This window comes from Sander lucioperca, chromosome 11 (assembly GCF_008315115.2).
Source record: "Sander lucioperca isolate FBNREF2018 chromosome 11, SLUC_FBN_1.2, whole genome shotgun sequence".
NCBI lineage: Eukaryota > Metazoa > Chordata > Actinopteri > Perciformes > Percidae > Sander > Sander lucioperca.
Window position 1 is genome coordinate 40,219,431 of NC_050183.1, and position 17,914 is coordinate 40,237,344.

Below are 17,914 nucleotides of genomic sequence, written 5' to 3' on the forward strand. Positions count from 1 at the left end.
ACTACAGCACATCTCATCTCCCCCCACAGACACTTCAAGCACCCCCCCTGCTTTTCATTCACACCTGGCCAGGTGAAGAGACAGCTGGAGAGGCTTCACCAGCACAAGGCTGCCGGCCCGGATGGCATCAGCCCCAGGGTCCTGAAGACCGGCGCCAGTCAGCTGTCTGGTGTTCTCCAGTATGTCTTCAACCTGAGCCTGCAGAGGGTGCCGCTGCTGTGGAAGACGTCCTGCCTGGTCCCGGTCCCCAAGAAGTCGACTCCATCTAGCCCATCTGGCCTCAAATCTATCTAGGGATGTGAGAGCCCAGTGGCTCTCACATCCCATGTGATGAAGGTGCTGGAGAGGCTGGTCTTGGCCCGCCTGAGGCCACAGGTGAGATCTTCTCTGGACCCTCTACAGTTTGCCTACCAGCCTCGTCTGGGAGTGGACGATACTGTCATCTATCTTCTGCAGCAAGCTCATTTGCACCTGGATGGCGGTGGCAGCACTGTGAGAATCACATTTTTTGATTTCTCCAGTGCATTCAACACCATCCAGCCACTGCTACTAGGTGAGAAGCTGCAGATGATGGGTGTCAGTGCGTCCACAGTCTCCTGGATCACTGACTACCTGACAGATAGACCACAGTTTGTCCACCTGGACCGTGTTCTGTCTGATGTGGTGGTGAGTGGTACGGGGGCTCCACAGGGGACTGTGCTGTCTCCTTTTCTGTTCACCTTATACACCACAGACTTCCAGTACAGCTCAGAGAGAGTACAGAGCACTGGTGGACAACTTTGTGGAGTGGTCTGGTAAGAATCACCTGCTGCTGAATGTGGATAAGACCAGAGAGATGGTGATTGACTTCAGGAGGAAGGGAACGGCTCCGCAGCCCCTTTGCATTCTGGGTGGAGATGTGGACATGGTTGAGGAGTACAGATACCTGGGTGTCAACATCGACAGCAGGCTGAACTGGAAAGTCAACAGCACTGCTGTTTACAAGAAGGGGATGAGCAGACTCTATTTCCTGAGGAAGCTGAGATCCTTCAACGTGTGCAGCAAGATGCTGAAGATGTTCTACCAGTTTGTTGTGGCCAGCGCTCTGTTCTCCTCCGCCATCTGCTGGGGCAGCAGCATCGGAGCCAGCGACACAAACAGACTGAACAAACTGATCAGGAAGGCTGGCTCCGTTATTGGCTGCAAACAGGAGACTTTTGAAGCTGTGGTGGAGAGGAGGTCACTGAACAAACTGTTATCTATCATGGATAACCCCGACCACCCTCTCCACCCCACACTGGTCCAACAGAGGAGCACCTTCTCTAAGAGGCTCCGACAGCTTCGATGTCACACGGACCGCTACAGGAAATCATTCCTACCACAGGCAATTAAACATTTTAACACTTCATCTCTGAGTGTTAGATAAGACTCTTAGACATCACAACTACACTGAATGCACCTTGCACAACCTTGCACAATCATTACCAGTGAAACAGTTGTACATTTTTACTCCCCAACTTGCACATTAAGTTTTATCTATATATCGAAACAGTTGTACATTTTATTTCCAAATTGTATATATTTTTAAATATTGCTAGTGTATTATTCTATTATTATTTCATGTATATTTTTTCCTATTATTTAATGTTTACTCTGTACGTGTGCTGTGTCTGAAATTTTGCTGCTGCAACAATGTTATTTCCCATTTTTTTGAGATCAATAAAAAAATCTATCTATCTATCTATCTATCTATCTATCTGGTTTCCGAAGCGGCCAGGCGCTTGTTGTGTTGCAGCCTTGGAGCACAGTAAGCAGCGGCCTAGTGTGGCTTTATTTTACATTGAAAAAGCCTTGTAAAACTGCAAACCATCATTGAATCAAAATAAAATGTATATCTTATTTGTGAAAATAGGCACGTAACCCATTTCAACTCCACCCCTCAAAGAATCGGAATCAAGAATCGATAAGAACCGGAAATGAAAGGAAGAATCAGAATTGGAATCAGAATCGTTAAAATCCAAACGATGCCCAACCCTAGTGAAGTGTGTGTGGAACATCTGAAATGCAGTTCTGATGGAGTATACTGATGCACTAAAAAGAGATAAACTCAACTGAGAAGGCTGAACATTAGATTAAGTGTAACTGCTGAAAGGAGTTGACTCAGTTTAAGGTAGAAGTATTCTGCATTGTATGACTGGGTTACCTGTAAGAAGTCTTTCCAGACTCAGTCAGCAGCTCAGGTGTGAAATGGAACATTTCCTGAAATAATAAAAAGAACAAAAAGAGTTGATTAGAAACTGGCCCCCAAACTCTCACAGTTCTGTCTAGGTGACCGGATCCTCACTGCTTCACTTTCTACTCTACGTGCACTATTTACTCTGTATCCATCACTTCACTTCCTACTCTACGTGCACTATTTACTCTGTATCCATCACTTCACTTCCTACTCTACGTGCACTATTTACTCTGTATCCATCACTTAACTTTCTACTCTACGTGCACTATTTACTCTGTATCCATCACTTCACTTCCTACTCTACGTGCACTATTTACTCTGTATCCATCACTTAACTTTCTACTCTACGTGCACTATTTACTCTGTATCCATCACTTAACTTTCTACTCTACGTGCACTATTTACTCTGTATCCATCACTTCACTTCCTACTCTACGTGCACTATTTACTCTGTATCCATCACATCACTTTCTACTCTACGTGCACTATTTACTCTGTATCCATCACTTCACTTTCTACTCTACGTGCACTATTTACTCTGTATCCATCACTTCACTTTCTACTCTACGTGCACTATTTACTCTGTATCCATCACTTCACTTTCTACTCTACGTGCACTATTTACTCTGTATCCATCACTTCACTTTCTACTCTACGTGCACTATTTACTCTGTATCCATCACTTCACTTTGTACTCTATGTACACTATTTACTCTGTATCCATCACTTCACTTTCTACTCTATGTGCACTATTTACTCTGTATCCATCACTTCACTTTCTACTCTATGTGCACTATTTACTCTGTATCCATCACTTAACTTTCTGTCAGAATGACTAAATTATTATTATTAAGTGAAATGATTCTGCACAAATGAAGCCTGCAGGACTCTGTTTGACAGCAGCTAGTGGTTTCAGAGATGAGGAAGAAGAAATGAGTTTGAATGAGTTCATGATGAAGAGGAAGAGAAGAAAGAGAGAAGAAGGTAGAAGTAAAGGAATATTAAACCCTGGAGGGGGTAAAACTGAAGAACCCCAGTCTGATCACTGATAAATTAATAAAATGTTAAAGTGAAACACTGACATTTGTATCGGGAGCCTCTCCACACACAAGCTGCTGCTGCTTCAACCTCTCTGGATCATCAGGAGACAGCTGATCCTCTCTTCTGTCCTCAGACACATCAAGGTCTGTCTTTGACGTAGACGGATCTGGGGGAGAGAAGAAGACACAGAAGATGTCAAACTCACTTTTTGAAATCCTGGTGACCCACATTAATAAACCTCTAACAGCAACGTCCTGTTCAAGATGATCAGAGCCCTTTGTAGCATGTCTTTCTCCTCATGTTTCCTGTTGTTATCTAATGAGAACTTCCAATAAAGTCAGAATGTAGATATTAAATCATGTTTAAGTCGAGACCCAGTCCAAAGTGGGACGTTATAAAGTGAAGACCGAGTTTATACAATAACATTTACACAGAAATGACAGATTCAAGACAGAGAAGAACAAAGCAACAGATCTGCTGTGGTTACTGGGATCAACCAGCGCCTTAAAGCACACAGCAGCTAATCTTCCAGTTATGATCCTGCTTTAACAGCGTTATTATGTTTCTTTGAGATATTTACTTACCTCCTTTATAGCTGTCAGGTGCAGCCCTGTATACTCTGTCATCCACCCTGAAGGGATAAACATGAATAATGCAGTTATTTTATGAGGAGAGTTAAACTAAATCCTCATCAGATGAACCTTTAACACTGAAGAAACTTCAACTTACAGGCTACAGTAAAAGTACTAACTTAGCCGAAAATGTGGAATTCTCTGCTTTTCTCCGCTTGAAATCTAGCTGTCGTTGGCCATGGTATGTGCCTCTGTAGCAGCCTGAAGTATTTCACTATTTTTAGACACCTTTACTCTCATAGCTGGTTGCAACGTTCATTTTGAAGACGGGTGGGGGTATCTGTGCTTTTTCGGTACCCGAAAAATTCCCACATAGCTGACTTTGTAATTTTAGACGAACACAAATTACAGAAGGAGATATACATATATATATATATATGTATGATGTTAAAGACAGTAAAACATCAGCTGTGATTACAGGACTTGAAGATCATGACTTGAAGACTATGTGATCTTCTGCATAAAGATCACATAGTTAGTAAATGTATTGCTGGTTCTATGAAACAAGAGCCAGTGATTTACTTCAGTCAGACTGATCTCAGAGCTGTGACAAAGATGAACTGATCAGTTGTTTAGTGTTGAAATGAGAGAACAAACACTTAGAAATCAGATTTGATGGCTGAACAGTTTGGTGTCGCTGTACATGTTCTGATGCTGTCAGCTGTAATCCAGATTTTTTTTCCTGCAGCAATGAACACAATGAAAACTGTTGTCTTCAAATGAACTCAAACACATGATCTCAACAAGCTTCTGGCTCATCTGATTGGCTGACTGTTCTCTCTCTCCTCGCAGAGCTTCACTGAGAAGGTTGGAGGTTTACAGGAAATACTGGATCTTTGCTTTGATACTGTGTTTAGTTCAATACTGCTGAAACCAGCATGGACTGACTCCAATCCTCTACTTACTCCAGAGTCTCCAGTCGACAGTTTGGACTCTTCACAAGATCACAGAGCAGCTTCATGTCTAAATCTGTCAGGTTGTTGTCTCTCAGGTCCAGCTCTCTCAGATGGGAGGGGTTGGACTTCAGAGCTGAGACCAGAGAAGCACAGCTGATCTCTGACAAACTGCAGCCCCACAATCTGAATTAAGAATAAATTATGAATATAAAAATCCATTTCTAATCCAATCAACACTATATTGATCCTTTAAATACCTGCATTTGGCCATATGCTTTGTTCTCTTTGTTTTCATCTGTGTGTGGTTGTGTGTGTGTGTGTGTGTGTGTGTGTGTGTGTGAGTGTGTGTGTGTGTGTGTGTCTGTGTGTGTGTATTTTTGTGTGTGTCTGTGTGTATATGTGTCTGTGTCTGTGTCTATGTTTGTGTGTCTGTGTGTTGTGTGTGTGTGTGTATGTTTATGTGTGTGTCTGTCTGTGAGTTTGTGTGTGTTGTGTTTGTCTATGTTTGTGTGTGTGTGTGTTTCTGTGTGTGTGTGTGTGTGTGTGTGTGTGTGTGTCTCTGTGTGTGAGTGTTAGTGTGTGTGTTTCTGTGTGTATGTGTTTGTGTGTGTGTAAAAATATCATGGATGCATGAAAGTGCTTCACAGGTGAAATGAATGATCACTGAACTTGATTGAACTTCTGGTGTTTTATTCAATTTTAAAGCATTTGATTTGTTTTAATGGTTTCAAAACAGTATCCTGACTAAACTTTGACATTAACCAGTCTGTGATCCACTCAACATCCTCTGATCTTAACTATTAGTCAAAATAATTCACAATGTCTGCATTTTTAAACAAATTAGTTATTATTTCAAATAAATGACGTGTATTGACCATAATTTCTTTTCATAAAGCGTTACAAAAAAGTGCCAAAAACCTTCTAAAGCAAAGGAAAAAGGGCCAAAAATGTTGGGGAAAATAGCACAAAAAAAAGGTTCATTTTCAATTTTGACCCCGAAGTTCATGGCCAATGGGAAGACAACACGAGGGTTAATAAACACAAGTCTTCTGGGACTGCAGACTAAATGTACTACAAGAAACATGAACATATAAACAAAAGAACATTTACAAATTTATATTTGTAAGTTGTGTTTGTACATAAATTAGGTTCAGTTGTTAATTAAACATATTAGATCTATAATAGTAACAGAGTCAGTGAACTGACCTCAGAGTCTCCAGTCTACAGTGTGGACTCTCCAGAAAACCACACAGCAGCTTCACTCCTGAATCCTGCAGCTTGTTGAGACTAACGTTCAGCTCTCTCAGATGGAAGGGGTTGGACTTCAGAGCTGAGACCAGAGAAGCACAGCTGATCTCTGACAACCTGCAGTTCCTCAATCTGAATTAAAAATAAACGATGAAGGTAAAAATCAATTTCTAATTCAATCAGTAATATACTGATCCATTTGGAAATATCCTTTGGTCTCTTTGTTTTATCTTTGCATGTGTGTGTGTATGTGTGTGTGAGTTTGTGTGTGTCAATGTATGTGTGAGTTTTGAGTGTTAGTGTGTATGAGTGTGTCTGTTTGTCTGTGTGTGTATGTTTGTGTGTGTGAGTGTGTCTGTGTGTGTGTCTGTTTGTGTGTCTGTGTGTGTAGTGTGTGTCTGATACCAACACAGTGCTCTAGACGGGAGATAAGAACTGCGTGGTCAACTGTATCAAATGCAGCAGTGAGGTATAAAAGCACTAGTATGGCAGAATTGCCAGAGTCAATGGTTAATTAGAGGTCATTAAAAACTCTCAAAAGTGCAGTTTCAGTGCTGTGAAATGCTTTAAAACCAGATTGAAAAATCTCAAAAATTCCATGTACATCTAAAAAAACTGCAGCTGTAGAAGTACAGTCTTCTCTAAATTTTTTGAGATAAAAGGAAGCTTAGAGATAGGTCTGTAATTGGATAAAACCGAGGAATCCAGATTTCTTTTTTAATCAGGGGTTCCACAACTGCTTCTTTGACATATGTTGGAACGACACCTGCTGCCAAACTACTATATTGATGATATTTTGGACAATCGGGCCAATAGTCTCCCAGGCTTCCTTCAAAAGGCGAGGGGGCATAGTGTCAGTGGGACAATATGAGGGTTTTAGTTTCGTGACGATTTCAGTGAGATTTAAAAGCGACAGGCTCAAACTGGTTGAGGACAGTTTTGCAAGTGCTAACTATGGAAGGGTCAAAAGTAGGGGATGAGATATGGGCTCTGACAGTGGCAACCTTGCCTAAAAATATGTTAAGAAAATGTTCACAGACTTCAAATGAAGCTTTCAGGCAGGAGGATTGTGGAGAGTTTAAAAAATAATCAATAGTTTTAAAAAGGACCAGTGGTTTTTTAAAATTTTGGGAGATAATGTCAGAAAAACATCTTGTTTTTTCAGCTTTCACAGTTTTCTGATATTTTCTCAAGCTTTCCTTAAGGACTTCATATGATACATGGAGCTTGTCCTTTTTCCACCTGCGCTCAGCTCTCCTGCACACTTGCCTGGCCTCATGGGTGGCGTCATTGAGCCATGGCTCAGATTTAGATCTGATGCACCTAATTTTTTGCGGAGCAACAGTGTTAACAATGTCGGCACAGGTGGAAAGAAAGGAAGAAAGTAATTGTTCTGTGTCAAGGTTAGCCACATAACTACTACCAGACTGGGTTATATTAATAAAAGCAGAAGTAAACTGAGCAGCAGTGGAGGGCTTAAACACATGACACAGGCGCCTAGGAGCAGGCAGTTTGAGACTATGAGAGGGCAAAGAAAGATCAAAGAAGACAAGCATGTGATCAGAAAAAACAGCATTATGTACTGGGATATTAGAAACAGGCAACCCATAAGATAAAACAAGATCTAACGTGTGGCCATATTCCTGTGTCGGTCCAGTAACATGTTGTGAAAGATTAAAAACATCAGTCATATCTTAAAAGTCTCTAGCAAGTGGTTTTGAAGGACAGCAGACATGTATGTTAAAATCACCAGCAATTACAATCTTGACAAAAATTAAGCTCTTCCTCCTTCATGTCCAGTAGCCCTAAGAGAGTTGAAGAATGTACAATTTGGAGGTGAAAGCTCAATGAGGGCATCGGACTCACCAGCACTTATCCAGGTTTCTGTCAAAAGGAGTATATCCACAGCATGTGAGGTGAAGACATCCTTAAGGATAAATGTCTTGTTAATGACAGACCTAGCATTGATCAAGGCACATCTAGTCGGCGAAATCGAGTTGTCAGTCGCGCTAGCTGATTGGAACAGCGGCTGAAGGTTGCGGAGGTTTACACCACCAGGACGCCGGAGGCAAGGCAAGTAGGGGTGGAGGGCATGGCGCTCCTCATAAGGGCAAACAACAGGTACTAGCCAGATGCCGACCGGAACGAGGGCACGACGAAAGACATGGCAGCGGAGATACTGGACATATTCGGTGCGATGCTGGGAGGAAACCGAACCGACTCAGGAGAGAGAGCTAGCCAAGCTTTAATCTTGACCAGCTGGCCGCTGCGTGTCCCTCGTGTGTTTGCGTCTCCGCGACAGTGAAGCCTCAGCATGGAACAGCTGAGCTGGGACACTTGCCAAGATCAGAGGAGGAACGGTTCTTGATCCGTTCTGATTGAATTTTGCCACACAGTCCGCAGTGTTTTTTGTTTTTAGTAGCTCCTGACGATCATATACCAGCAGAGAGTTAATGTTCTTTGTAATATACGCTAGAAACAATACAAACAACACAAAGGTAGCCAGGGTAAAACGGCGAACCAGACACACCGGTGCCATTTTGTTCTTGTTGAAAAGGCCTTGGACTTCTTGAAGATCTTTTACTTATTTATAAATAGATGTGTCTCTCTCAGTTTGAGTTCAGACTAAATTTGTTTAAACTGTTCAGACTGGTTTCAAAACAGTATCCTGACTAAACTTTGACATAAACCAGTCTGTGATCCGCTCAACATCCTCTGATCTTAACTATTAGTCAAAATAATTCACAATTTTTACTTTTTTAAACAAAGAATTTTGGATTGTGTTTGTACATAAGTTCAGTTATTAATTAGTAACAGAGTCAGTGAACTGACCTCAGTGAACTGACCTCAGAGTCTTCAGTCTACAGTGTGGACTCTCCAGAAAACCACACAGCAGCTTCACTCCTGAATCCTGCAGCTTGTGGTTATTCAGGTCCAGCTCTGTCAGATGGGAGGGGTTGGACTTCAGAGCTGAGACCAGAGAAGCACAGCTGATCTCTGACAAACTGCAGCCCCACAATCTGAATGAAGAAAAAATTATGATGATAAAAATACATTTCTCATCCAAAAATACTATATTGTTCCTTTAAACAGCTGCATTTGGTAATATGCTTTGGTCTCTTTGTTATCATCTTTGTGTGCATGTGTGCATGTGTGTCTGTGTGTGTGTGTGTGTGTGTGTGTGTGTGTGTGTGTGTGTGTGTGTGTGTGTGCATGCGCGTGTATTCTGAGGGATCATTGATCAGACATTGTGGAAACACTTTGAAATTAACAGAAACCAAAGAAATATTTCTACTTCAGCAAGTAAGCTATTCATTTAAAACCAATATTAGTTCAGAGGATCTTATGTGTACAGATTTGACCATTTACCAACAATTATAAACATTAATTTACTTCAACAACAGTGGACATTTTCTACAGTTTCTTTAACAAAGACTAGTTTCCTGTGACTGCAGACAACATATATTACAAGAAACATGAAAATATGAACAAAAACAACATTTACAACTTTATAGATGTAAGTTATGTTTGTACATAAATTAGGTTCAGTTGTTAATTAAACATATTAGATCTATAATAGTAACAGAGAGTTAGTGAACTGACCTCAGAGTCTCCAGTCTACAATGTGGACTCTCCAGAAAACCACACAGCTGCTTCACTCCTGAATCCTGCAGCTTGTTGTCACTCAGGTCCAGCTCTCTCAGATGGGAGGGGTTGGACATCAGAGCTGAGGTCAGAGAAGCACAGCTGATCTCTGACAAACTGCAGCACACCAATCTGAATAAAGAATAATTGACAATGATACACATACATTTCTAATCCAATCAATACTATATTGATCCTTTAAACACCTGCATTTGGAAATATGCTTTTCTCTGTGTGTGTGTGTGTGTGTGTGTGTGTGTGTGTGTCTGTGTGTGTGTCTGTGTGTGTGCGTTCTTTGTGACAGGACAACACATTCTCACTCCCATCACGTCAGAAAGCAATGCTTGGTCAGGTGCCTTTGGCGTTTGTTATTGACGCAAAAAGTCTCCTTTAGCGTCATATTTAGAAACACTTTGCAGGGACTCTTGGCGTCACTATTTAAAGCTCTAGGTTGGGATGTACCTTTAACTGACATGAGGCAGAAGAATGGGACAGTTAGGTTTAGGAAAAGATAATGAGTGCCCGGTGCCCGGTGCCCGGTGCCAGGTGCGTTTCATACAGATGCTAACGGGGGATTTTTGCGTCAGTATCTGATAATGAGAGACACTGATCAAGCGTCAGTATTTTACGAGTTGGGAGTGAGAACGGGTTGGACAGGAAGCATCATAGACATGTGTCTATGTGTCGTTGGTCACAGATCAGACACGACTAAACAAACTTTAAACACCTGCATTTGGAAATATGTTTCACTCTCTCTCTCTGACAGAGAGACTTCAGTTAATATAAATCTATAAGTTCTGTAAAATACAGTGTTTTGAAGGTGTTTTGAAACCTTCTTGATAAGGCCTTGGACTTCTTGAAGATCTTTTAATAATTTATATATAGATGTCTCTCTCATGTGCCTCAGTTTGAGTTCAGACTAAATTTGTTCAAACTGTTCAGACTGACACACTAAATTTGTTGTGATTTGTGGTGAGAGAAACCCAGAAAACAAGTGAACTGAAGGGAATTTAAAACTTGAGCAAATTGACAGAACAGTTTCCTGACTAAACTTTGACATAAACCAGTCTATGATCCGCTCAACATCCTCTGATCTTAACTATTAGTCAAAATTAGTTACAATTTCTCCTTTTTTAAACAAAGAATTAGTTATAATGTCATATAAATTAAGTAGATGGACAATGATTTGTTTTTCATAAAGCGTTACATAAATGTGACAGAAAGCATCAAAAGCAAAGGAAAAATGGCAAAAAATGTTTTGCCACCAACAAAAGGTTCATTTTCAATTTGGATCCCGAAGGACAACAAGTTCATGGCCGATGGGAAGACAACATAAGGATTAATAAACACAAGTCTTCTGAGACTGCAGACTAAATTACTGGAAGAAACATGAACACATGAACTAAAAAACATTTACAACTCTATAGATGTGAATTATGTTTTTAAATAAATTAGGTTCAGTTGTTAATTAAACATATTAGATCAATAATAATAACAGAGTCAGAATAACTGACCTCAGAGACTCCAGTCTACAGTGTGGACTCTCCAGAAAACCACACAGCAGCTCCACTCCTGAATCCTTTAGCTTGTTTCCACTCAGCTCCAGCTCTCTCAGATGGGCGGGGTTGGACTTCAGCGCTGAGACCAGAGAAGCACAGCTGATCTCTGACAAACTGCAGCACTCCAATCTAAATAAAGAATAAATGATGAAGACAAAAAAAATCTATTCTTAATCTAATCAATAATATATTGATCCTTTCAACAGCTGTATTTGGAAAGATGCTTTGGTCTCTTTGTTTTCATCTTTGCATGTGTGTGTGTGTTTCTCTGTGTGTGTGTGTGTGTGTGTGTATGTGTGGGTCTCTGTGTGTGTGTGTGTGTGTGTGTGTGTGTGTGTATATGTGTCTGTGTGTGTGTTATGAAGGATCAGTTTCAATGATGAGACAGTATTTGTGAAAACACTTTGAAATTAACAGAAACCAAAGAAATATTTCTACTTCATCAAGTAAACTTTATCCATTTAAAACCAATGTTAGCCCAGAGGATCTTCTATATACAGATGTGACCATTTACCAACAATTATTAACATTCATTTACTTTAACAACTAACAGTGGACATTTTCTACAGTTTCATTAACAAGTCTCTTGTGATTGCAGACAAAATCTAATACAAGAAACATGAAAATATGAACAAAACAACATTTACATCTTCATGGATTAAGTTATGTTTGTACATAAATTAGGTTCAGTTGTTAATTAATCAGAGCTGAGACCAGAGAAGCACAGCTCATATCTGACAAACTGCAGTTCCACAATCTGAATAAAGAGTAAATAATGTAACCTTAGAAGACAATACTCATGTTTGAAATAATCTAAATCAATAATCTGTTCAGAGATGGTTCAGAATGTAGAAGTTGAGAAGATGGAGATTCCAAACACCTGAACCCAACAGAATGACATCTCTTTGTTACAGGACAACACATTCTCACTCCCATCATGTCAGAAAGTGAGGCTTCGTCAGGTGCCTTTTATGTTTGTTATTGACGCAAAAAGTCTCCATGAGAGTCATATTTAGACACGCTTGGCAGGGACCCTTGGAGTCACTATTTGAAGCTCTGGGTCGGGACATACGTTTAACTGACATGAGGCACAAGAACAGGACAGTTAAGCTTAGGAAAAGATCAGGGGTGACCAAGCGTCAGTATTTTACGAGTTGGGAGAGTGAACGGGTTGGACAGGAAGTATCATACACATGTTAAAGTGTCGCTGGTCATAGATCAGACATGACTAAACACTTTAAACACCTGCATTTGGAAATATGCTTCACTCTCTCTCTGTGGTCCTTCTTGTGAGTTTTAAAGTCTGTGACAGAGAGACCATATACTATAAATCTATAAGTTCTGTAAAATACAGTGTTTTGAAGGTTTTATATGAAAGACCTTCTTGAAAAGGCCTTGGACTTATTGAACATCTTTTAATGATCTATATATAGATGTCTCTCTCATGTGACTGAGTTTGAGTTCAGACAAAATGTGGTCAAACTATTAACACTGGCTTCAAAACAGTATCCTGACTAAACTGTGACATAAACCAGTATGTGATCCACTCAACATCCTCAGATCTTAACTATTAGTCAAAATAATTCACAATTTCTTCTTTTTGAACGAAAATGTAGTTATAATGTCATATATTAGGTATATACACCATGATTTTATTTTAAAAGCAATAAAAAAATATAAAAATAAAATAGCACAAAAAAAGGTTAATTTTGACCCCGAATGACAACAACTTCATGGGCAATGAGAAGACAACATGACTATTAGAAGTATTCTGGGACTGCAGACTAAATGTACTACAAGAAACATATAAACAAAACAACATTTACAACTTTATATATGTAAGTTATGTTTTTAGATAAATTAGTTTCAGTTGTTAATTAAACATATTAGATCTCTAATAGTAACAGAGTCAGTGAACTGACCTCAGAGTCTCCAGTCTACAGTGTGGACTCTCCAGAAAACCACACAGCTGCTTCACTCCTGAATCCTGCAGCTCGTTGTAACTCAGCTCCAGCTCTCTCAGATGGGAGGGGTTGGCCTTCAGAGCTGAGGCCAGAGAAGCACAGCTGATCTCTGACAAACTGCAGTTCACCAATCTAAATAAAGAATAAATGATGAAGATAAAAATCTATTTCTAATTCAATCAATACTACTGGTCTCTGTGTTCATCTATATGTGTGTGGGTTTGTGTGTGTGTGTGTGTGTGTGTGTTTGTGTGTGTCTGTGTGTCTGTTTCTTATCTGTGTGTGTATGTGTTTCTGTGTGTGTGCGTGTATGTGTGTGTGTAAGTGTTTCTCTGTGTGTGTGTGTGTGTGTGTGTGTGTGTGTGTTTCTGTGTGTGTGTCTTGGTGTGTCAGTGTGTGTGTTTCTGTCCCTGTGTGTGTGTTTCTCTATATGTGTGTGTGTGTTTCTCTGTGTTTGTGTTTATGTCTGTGTGTGTGTCTGTGCGCTTGTGTGTGTCTGTCTGTGTCTCTGTGTGTGTTTCTGTGTGTGTGTTTCTCTTTGTGTGTGTGTGTGTGTGTGTGTGTGTGTTCCTCTGTGTTTGTTTGTTTGTGTGTGTGTCTGTGTGTCTTTCTCTGTTTGTGTTTCTCTGTGTGTGTTTGTGTGTGTGTATGTGTCTTTGTGTGTCTGTGTGCTTGTGTGTGTTTGTGTGCCTGTGTCTGTGTGTGTGTGTGTGTGTGTGTGTGTGTGTCTGTGTGTGTGTGTGTGTGTGTGTGTGTGTGTGTGTGTGTGTGTGTGTGTGCAGCCCTGTGCTCGGTGCTCCAGTGTGTGTGTGTATGCTGTCGTGGGGCCCCTTCGGTGCTCGCTCGGACTCGTGTGTGGCCCTACGTGATGCCACTTTTGTGTGTGAACGTAGCACTGTCAGCTTCTCTCTCATGTCTCTTACAAGTGGCGAACTCATGAACTCACCGTTTTCATTTTCTAAAATATTCACTAACGTGAAACATTGTGTTTTCGTTGTTCCTGATCATTTACATGCCTATCTAAATAAACGATGTATGTATTTAGACAACCAAGGAGATTTCATTATTATGTTGTGCTACTAGCTAGATACTAGCTAGAGCTAGCTACTAAGGTTACCCTGCAGTTTCGTGAACAGAGCTCATCAATGGCTTCATCTCTCATCCACGTTACAAGCTTTACAGCATACAGCCCTCGGATGTATCATAAGAGAGAACCAAGGTTATGTAATCACTATGTCTGTAGTAACATTATGTAGGCATATAGCTAGCTATGTATAGAGTTAACGTTCTCTTAACACATTCATGCTAGCTACCGCTACCCGCCAGTTTGGGAAATGCTAATGACGTTAGATCCATGTTACAGGCTTTACAGCATACATACATCCCTCGGATGTATCATAAGAAAATACCATGGGCATATTAGTAGAACACATGATGAATTACAGCCATTAGCTTTATCCATTAATATAGCTACAGGACCTCGGGAGAACAGTCATGTGAGCAGGCGGGCGCAGTCCCGCGGGTCTGCTCATTATGCGCGTTCATCATACCTAGTTTAATAACTCTGGATTGGGCTACTAGTGAATGTTAAAAATGTTAAAAATGTGACATTCTAAACAAGGACCCTTTAACCGGCAATTTTCACTGGATGCGGAACATCTGCTGAACGTCTCCGGAACGTCGACGGAGTCATTAGGTTTCCATTAAAGTCAATGTGTGTATTTCCACTGACTGCTGAACGTCTGCGTCCCTACTCCGTCCCAGTTCCATCAGTCCGCAGCCCTCCAGAGCAGATACGCAGAGCTTCTATTTTTGACGGACGACGGAGAGCTCCGCAGCAATTCAGCACAATTCAGATTGTGCGGGACAGGAAGTCGAGCACAGAAACAAAATAAAACATCTGGTTACTTTTCAATATAAAATACACCGTGCTCACGGCAGGTCATATTTCCCTGCACTACACCTTGAAAACACAGCACAGAGTTGTTTCCCCTCTACTCCTCTGGATGGAAACAAACTGTTGTTGGTTTTGTGGTTCTGTTTATAGAAACTACATCCTGTTATATCGCGTGAACATACGTCAATTCGCGAGATCTCGTGGTCGGCTGGCCGCAGCCGTTATGCAACAAATCCGGACCTGGTGGGTATTGACGGACGGCGGAGCACGCAGCCGTTCTGCAGCGGAGCCGGTTCGCAGACGTTCTGCATCCTGTGGAAATCCATGGTAAGTGTTCAGGCTGGTTAGTTGATGTACCCCGAAAAAATGTATCCACTGAAATATAGAAGTTTCTTTCGGCATGCAAAGTCTATGGGAAAAGTCCTTCTGGGCCATGGGATGCAGTTCCCCAGTATTGGTTAAGCCCATGGTGGCTTTAAGACATGGCGCTCTTCCTGGGGACTTGAGTGGGATGGGCGGAGTCGAACCGTCATGTCCACCAGTTCAGTCATTCAGTGTCAGTCAGACAGTCAGCAAGGTACTCCGACAGAGAGAAACTCTTAGAACACCGGAGAATTAAATGGACTCACCGATGATGATGGGGAGTTCCCTCCGCATCCTACCACCGCCATTACTGACATTAAAGCTGAGCTGCGATCCATTGCATGTCTGGATCATGGATGATCTGCTCCGCCGACAAACCAAACTCAACTCCTTGCTTTTCCGTCTGGAGCATGCAGAGAATCCCAATCCACACGAGGAGAAGGTAGCCCTCTGTACTCCTTTCGGGATACGTGCAGCACAAAGACAGGTAACTGAGCAAAGGAAAGTTTTCCTTCCCCTCTTCAATCTCTCGGCCAGAAATGATGGGGCCCTGCAGCTGTTTAACCAGTTTACGGCCCTCACTGACCATGATTTCGAGGAAAGCCTGGAGATATTTGCAACACCAACATCCGAGGTAGAACACCATTCAAGGCCCAGGAGACCGAGGAAGCGTTCCTCCTGCTGTATCAGCCCCCCGAACCACGGGTCTCCCACCGGAGAGCCATCCAGATCCAGCACCCCATGGAACAAGCAATCCCGGCTGTCAGCTCTGATAACCCTTCCTGACGAGCCTCACGGCGTCCCCGCTCCGAGCTCCGGTGGCGCTATAACGACAACGACGAGGTTTTCACTCCGGGCCTCCCCCGCTGTTCCTCCCTTTTATGCCGGTTCCATCCACGGAGCCTCCATTGACCAGCGAACTTTCAGCAATCACAAGCATCTGGCATCAGGGCCTTCGCATCCGGCCCCCTCTCCATCGCAGCCCCATCTCTACAGGTGCTGGGTCTCTCCAGCAGCGACACCAGGCCTGCATCTGCTACTGCTAATGCTAATGCTAATACTACAAACTCTCATAGTATGTTAGCCAACTTGCAGCCGCTTCTCTCACGTTACTCGCCGATAATCAGGAATTATGGTGGCGAGGCCCTTGAAATCCTGTGTATCTGGGTTTCCATTGTCAGGTTTGTCCACCTTCATTGTGCCATTATTTACAGTTTTTCGGGCGGTAAAGTCCAAAACTGTATCGAATTTCTCCCACTGTTATTTGAGCGTCATCCTTCTGTGCACACCGTATCGTCCACACTGGTACGTGTGACGTCATGTCAAGACAATTGATGAAACTTCAACAGGAGTTTGAGTGCCTGACCTCTACCGTTGAGAACCTGGGCAGAACCTGCAGTCTGTCAGGTCCTCTGCCAACGATCAGGCGTGGAAATGAATGCTTCAGTAGACTAATCAGCCTGCATCAGTGGCTTCAGAATTTCTGGAAAGCGACAGGCCTGGCCTATATTAGTAATTTTTACACATTTTGGTCAAAACCACAGCTATTCATATTAGACGGGCTACATCCTAACAGAAAAGGGTCTAGACAGTTAATCTCCAATTTCACTCCAACTGAAACCTGGTTAGACCAAACTTACAGTGCTGCTGTTCTTATCGAGTCGGCTCCCCCCAACTTCAGTTTTATGAGCTAGAATAGAGTGAATAAGAAAGGAGGTGGAGTCGCCATGTTGTTCAAAGACTCATTTCAATGTACACAATTATATATAATACAATATTAATGTATTTCAATTAACACAAATTTTGCTTCTTTTGACTATGTGGCTCTTCAGCTAAGGTCCTTCCCTCGAGCTATATTCATAAATATCTACATACCATCTAGATACTGTGCAGCTTTCTTTGATAACTTTACTGAACTGCTGTCTATGATCTGTATTGACTTTGACTGTGTGAGCATTGCTGGTGATTTCAACATTCATGTGGACTATGGAATGACTCAACATGTGATGGAGCCCACACACAATAAGGGGCACACTCTGGACTTTTCCGAGGTTGTGGTGACAAATGTTGCTCTCTCTGATCATTCCTGTGTTTTCTTTAACAGCGCTATCTCTGTGCACAAAAGTGTTCAAACAAAGATAATTAGAAAAGGCTCTGTCCTGGGGCCTTTTCTGTTTAATATCTACATGCTTCCACTAACTAAGATTATGGAAAACAACAACATAAGCTATCACAGTTATGCAGACACACAAATTGACATCACCTTGTCGCCTGGGGACTACAGTACAATACAAGAACTGGCTAGGTGCATTGAACAAACTAACGACTGGATGTGCAAGAATTTTCTTAATTAAACTAAGGAAAAGCTGAGGTGATTATTTTTGGAGCAAAAGATGAACGATTAAAAGCCAGCGCTCATCTTCAATCAACAATGTTAAAAACAACAGACAAAGG

At 41.7% G+C, this 17,914-nt stretch overlaps 1 protein-coding gene and 1 long non-coding RNA gene across 2 annotated transcripts in view; one reads left to right on the plus strand and one right to left on the minus strand.

Annotated features, from left to right (window-relative positions):
- The window catches only part of LOC116059033 (NACHT, LRR and PYD domains-containing protein 1-like), a 55,219-nt gene that overhangs the window by 35,566 nt on the left and 1,739 nt on the right, over positions 1–17,914 (minus strand). The window contains exons 2-8 of the mRNA XM_036007167.1: positions 11,192–11,365; positions 9,636–9,809; positions 5,991–6,164; positions 4,794–4,967; positions 3,841–3,887; positions 3,298–3,422; positions 2,183–2,238 (exon numbers count right to left, since the gene is read on the minus strand). Of these exons, the coding sequence (XP_035863060.1) occupies positions 2,183–2,238; positions 3,298–3,422; positions 3,841–3,887; positions 4,794–4,967; positions 5,991–6,164; positions 9,636–9,754 (695 nt within the window). The 5' untranslated portion in view covers positions 9,755–9,809; positions 11,192–11,365. The remainder of the gene's footprint in view (positions 1–2,182; positions 2,239–3,297; positions 3,423–3,840; positions 3,888–4,793; positions 4,968–5,990; positions 6,165–9,635; positions 9,810–11,191; positions 11,366–17,914) is intronic.
- LOC116059037 overlaps positions 13,599–17,914 on the plus strand; it is a 7,818-nt gene continuing 3,502 nt past the window's right edge. The window contains exons 1-2 of the long non-coding RNA XR_004107188.1: positions 13,599–13,612; positions 15,900–15,902. This is a non-coding gene — a long non-coding RNA (uncharacterized LOC116059037). The remainder of the gene's footprint in view (positions 13,613–15,899; positions 15,903–17,914) is intronic.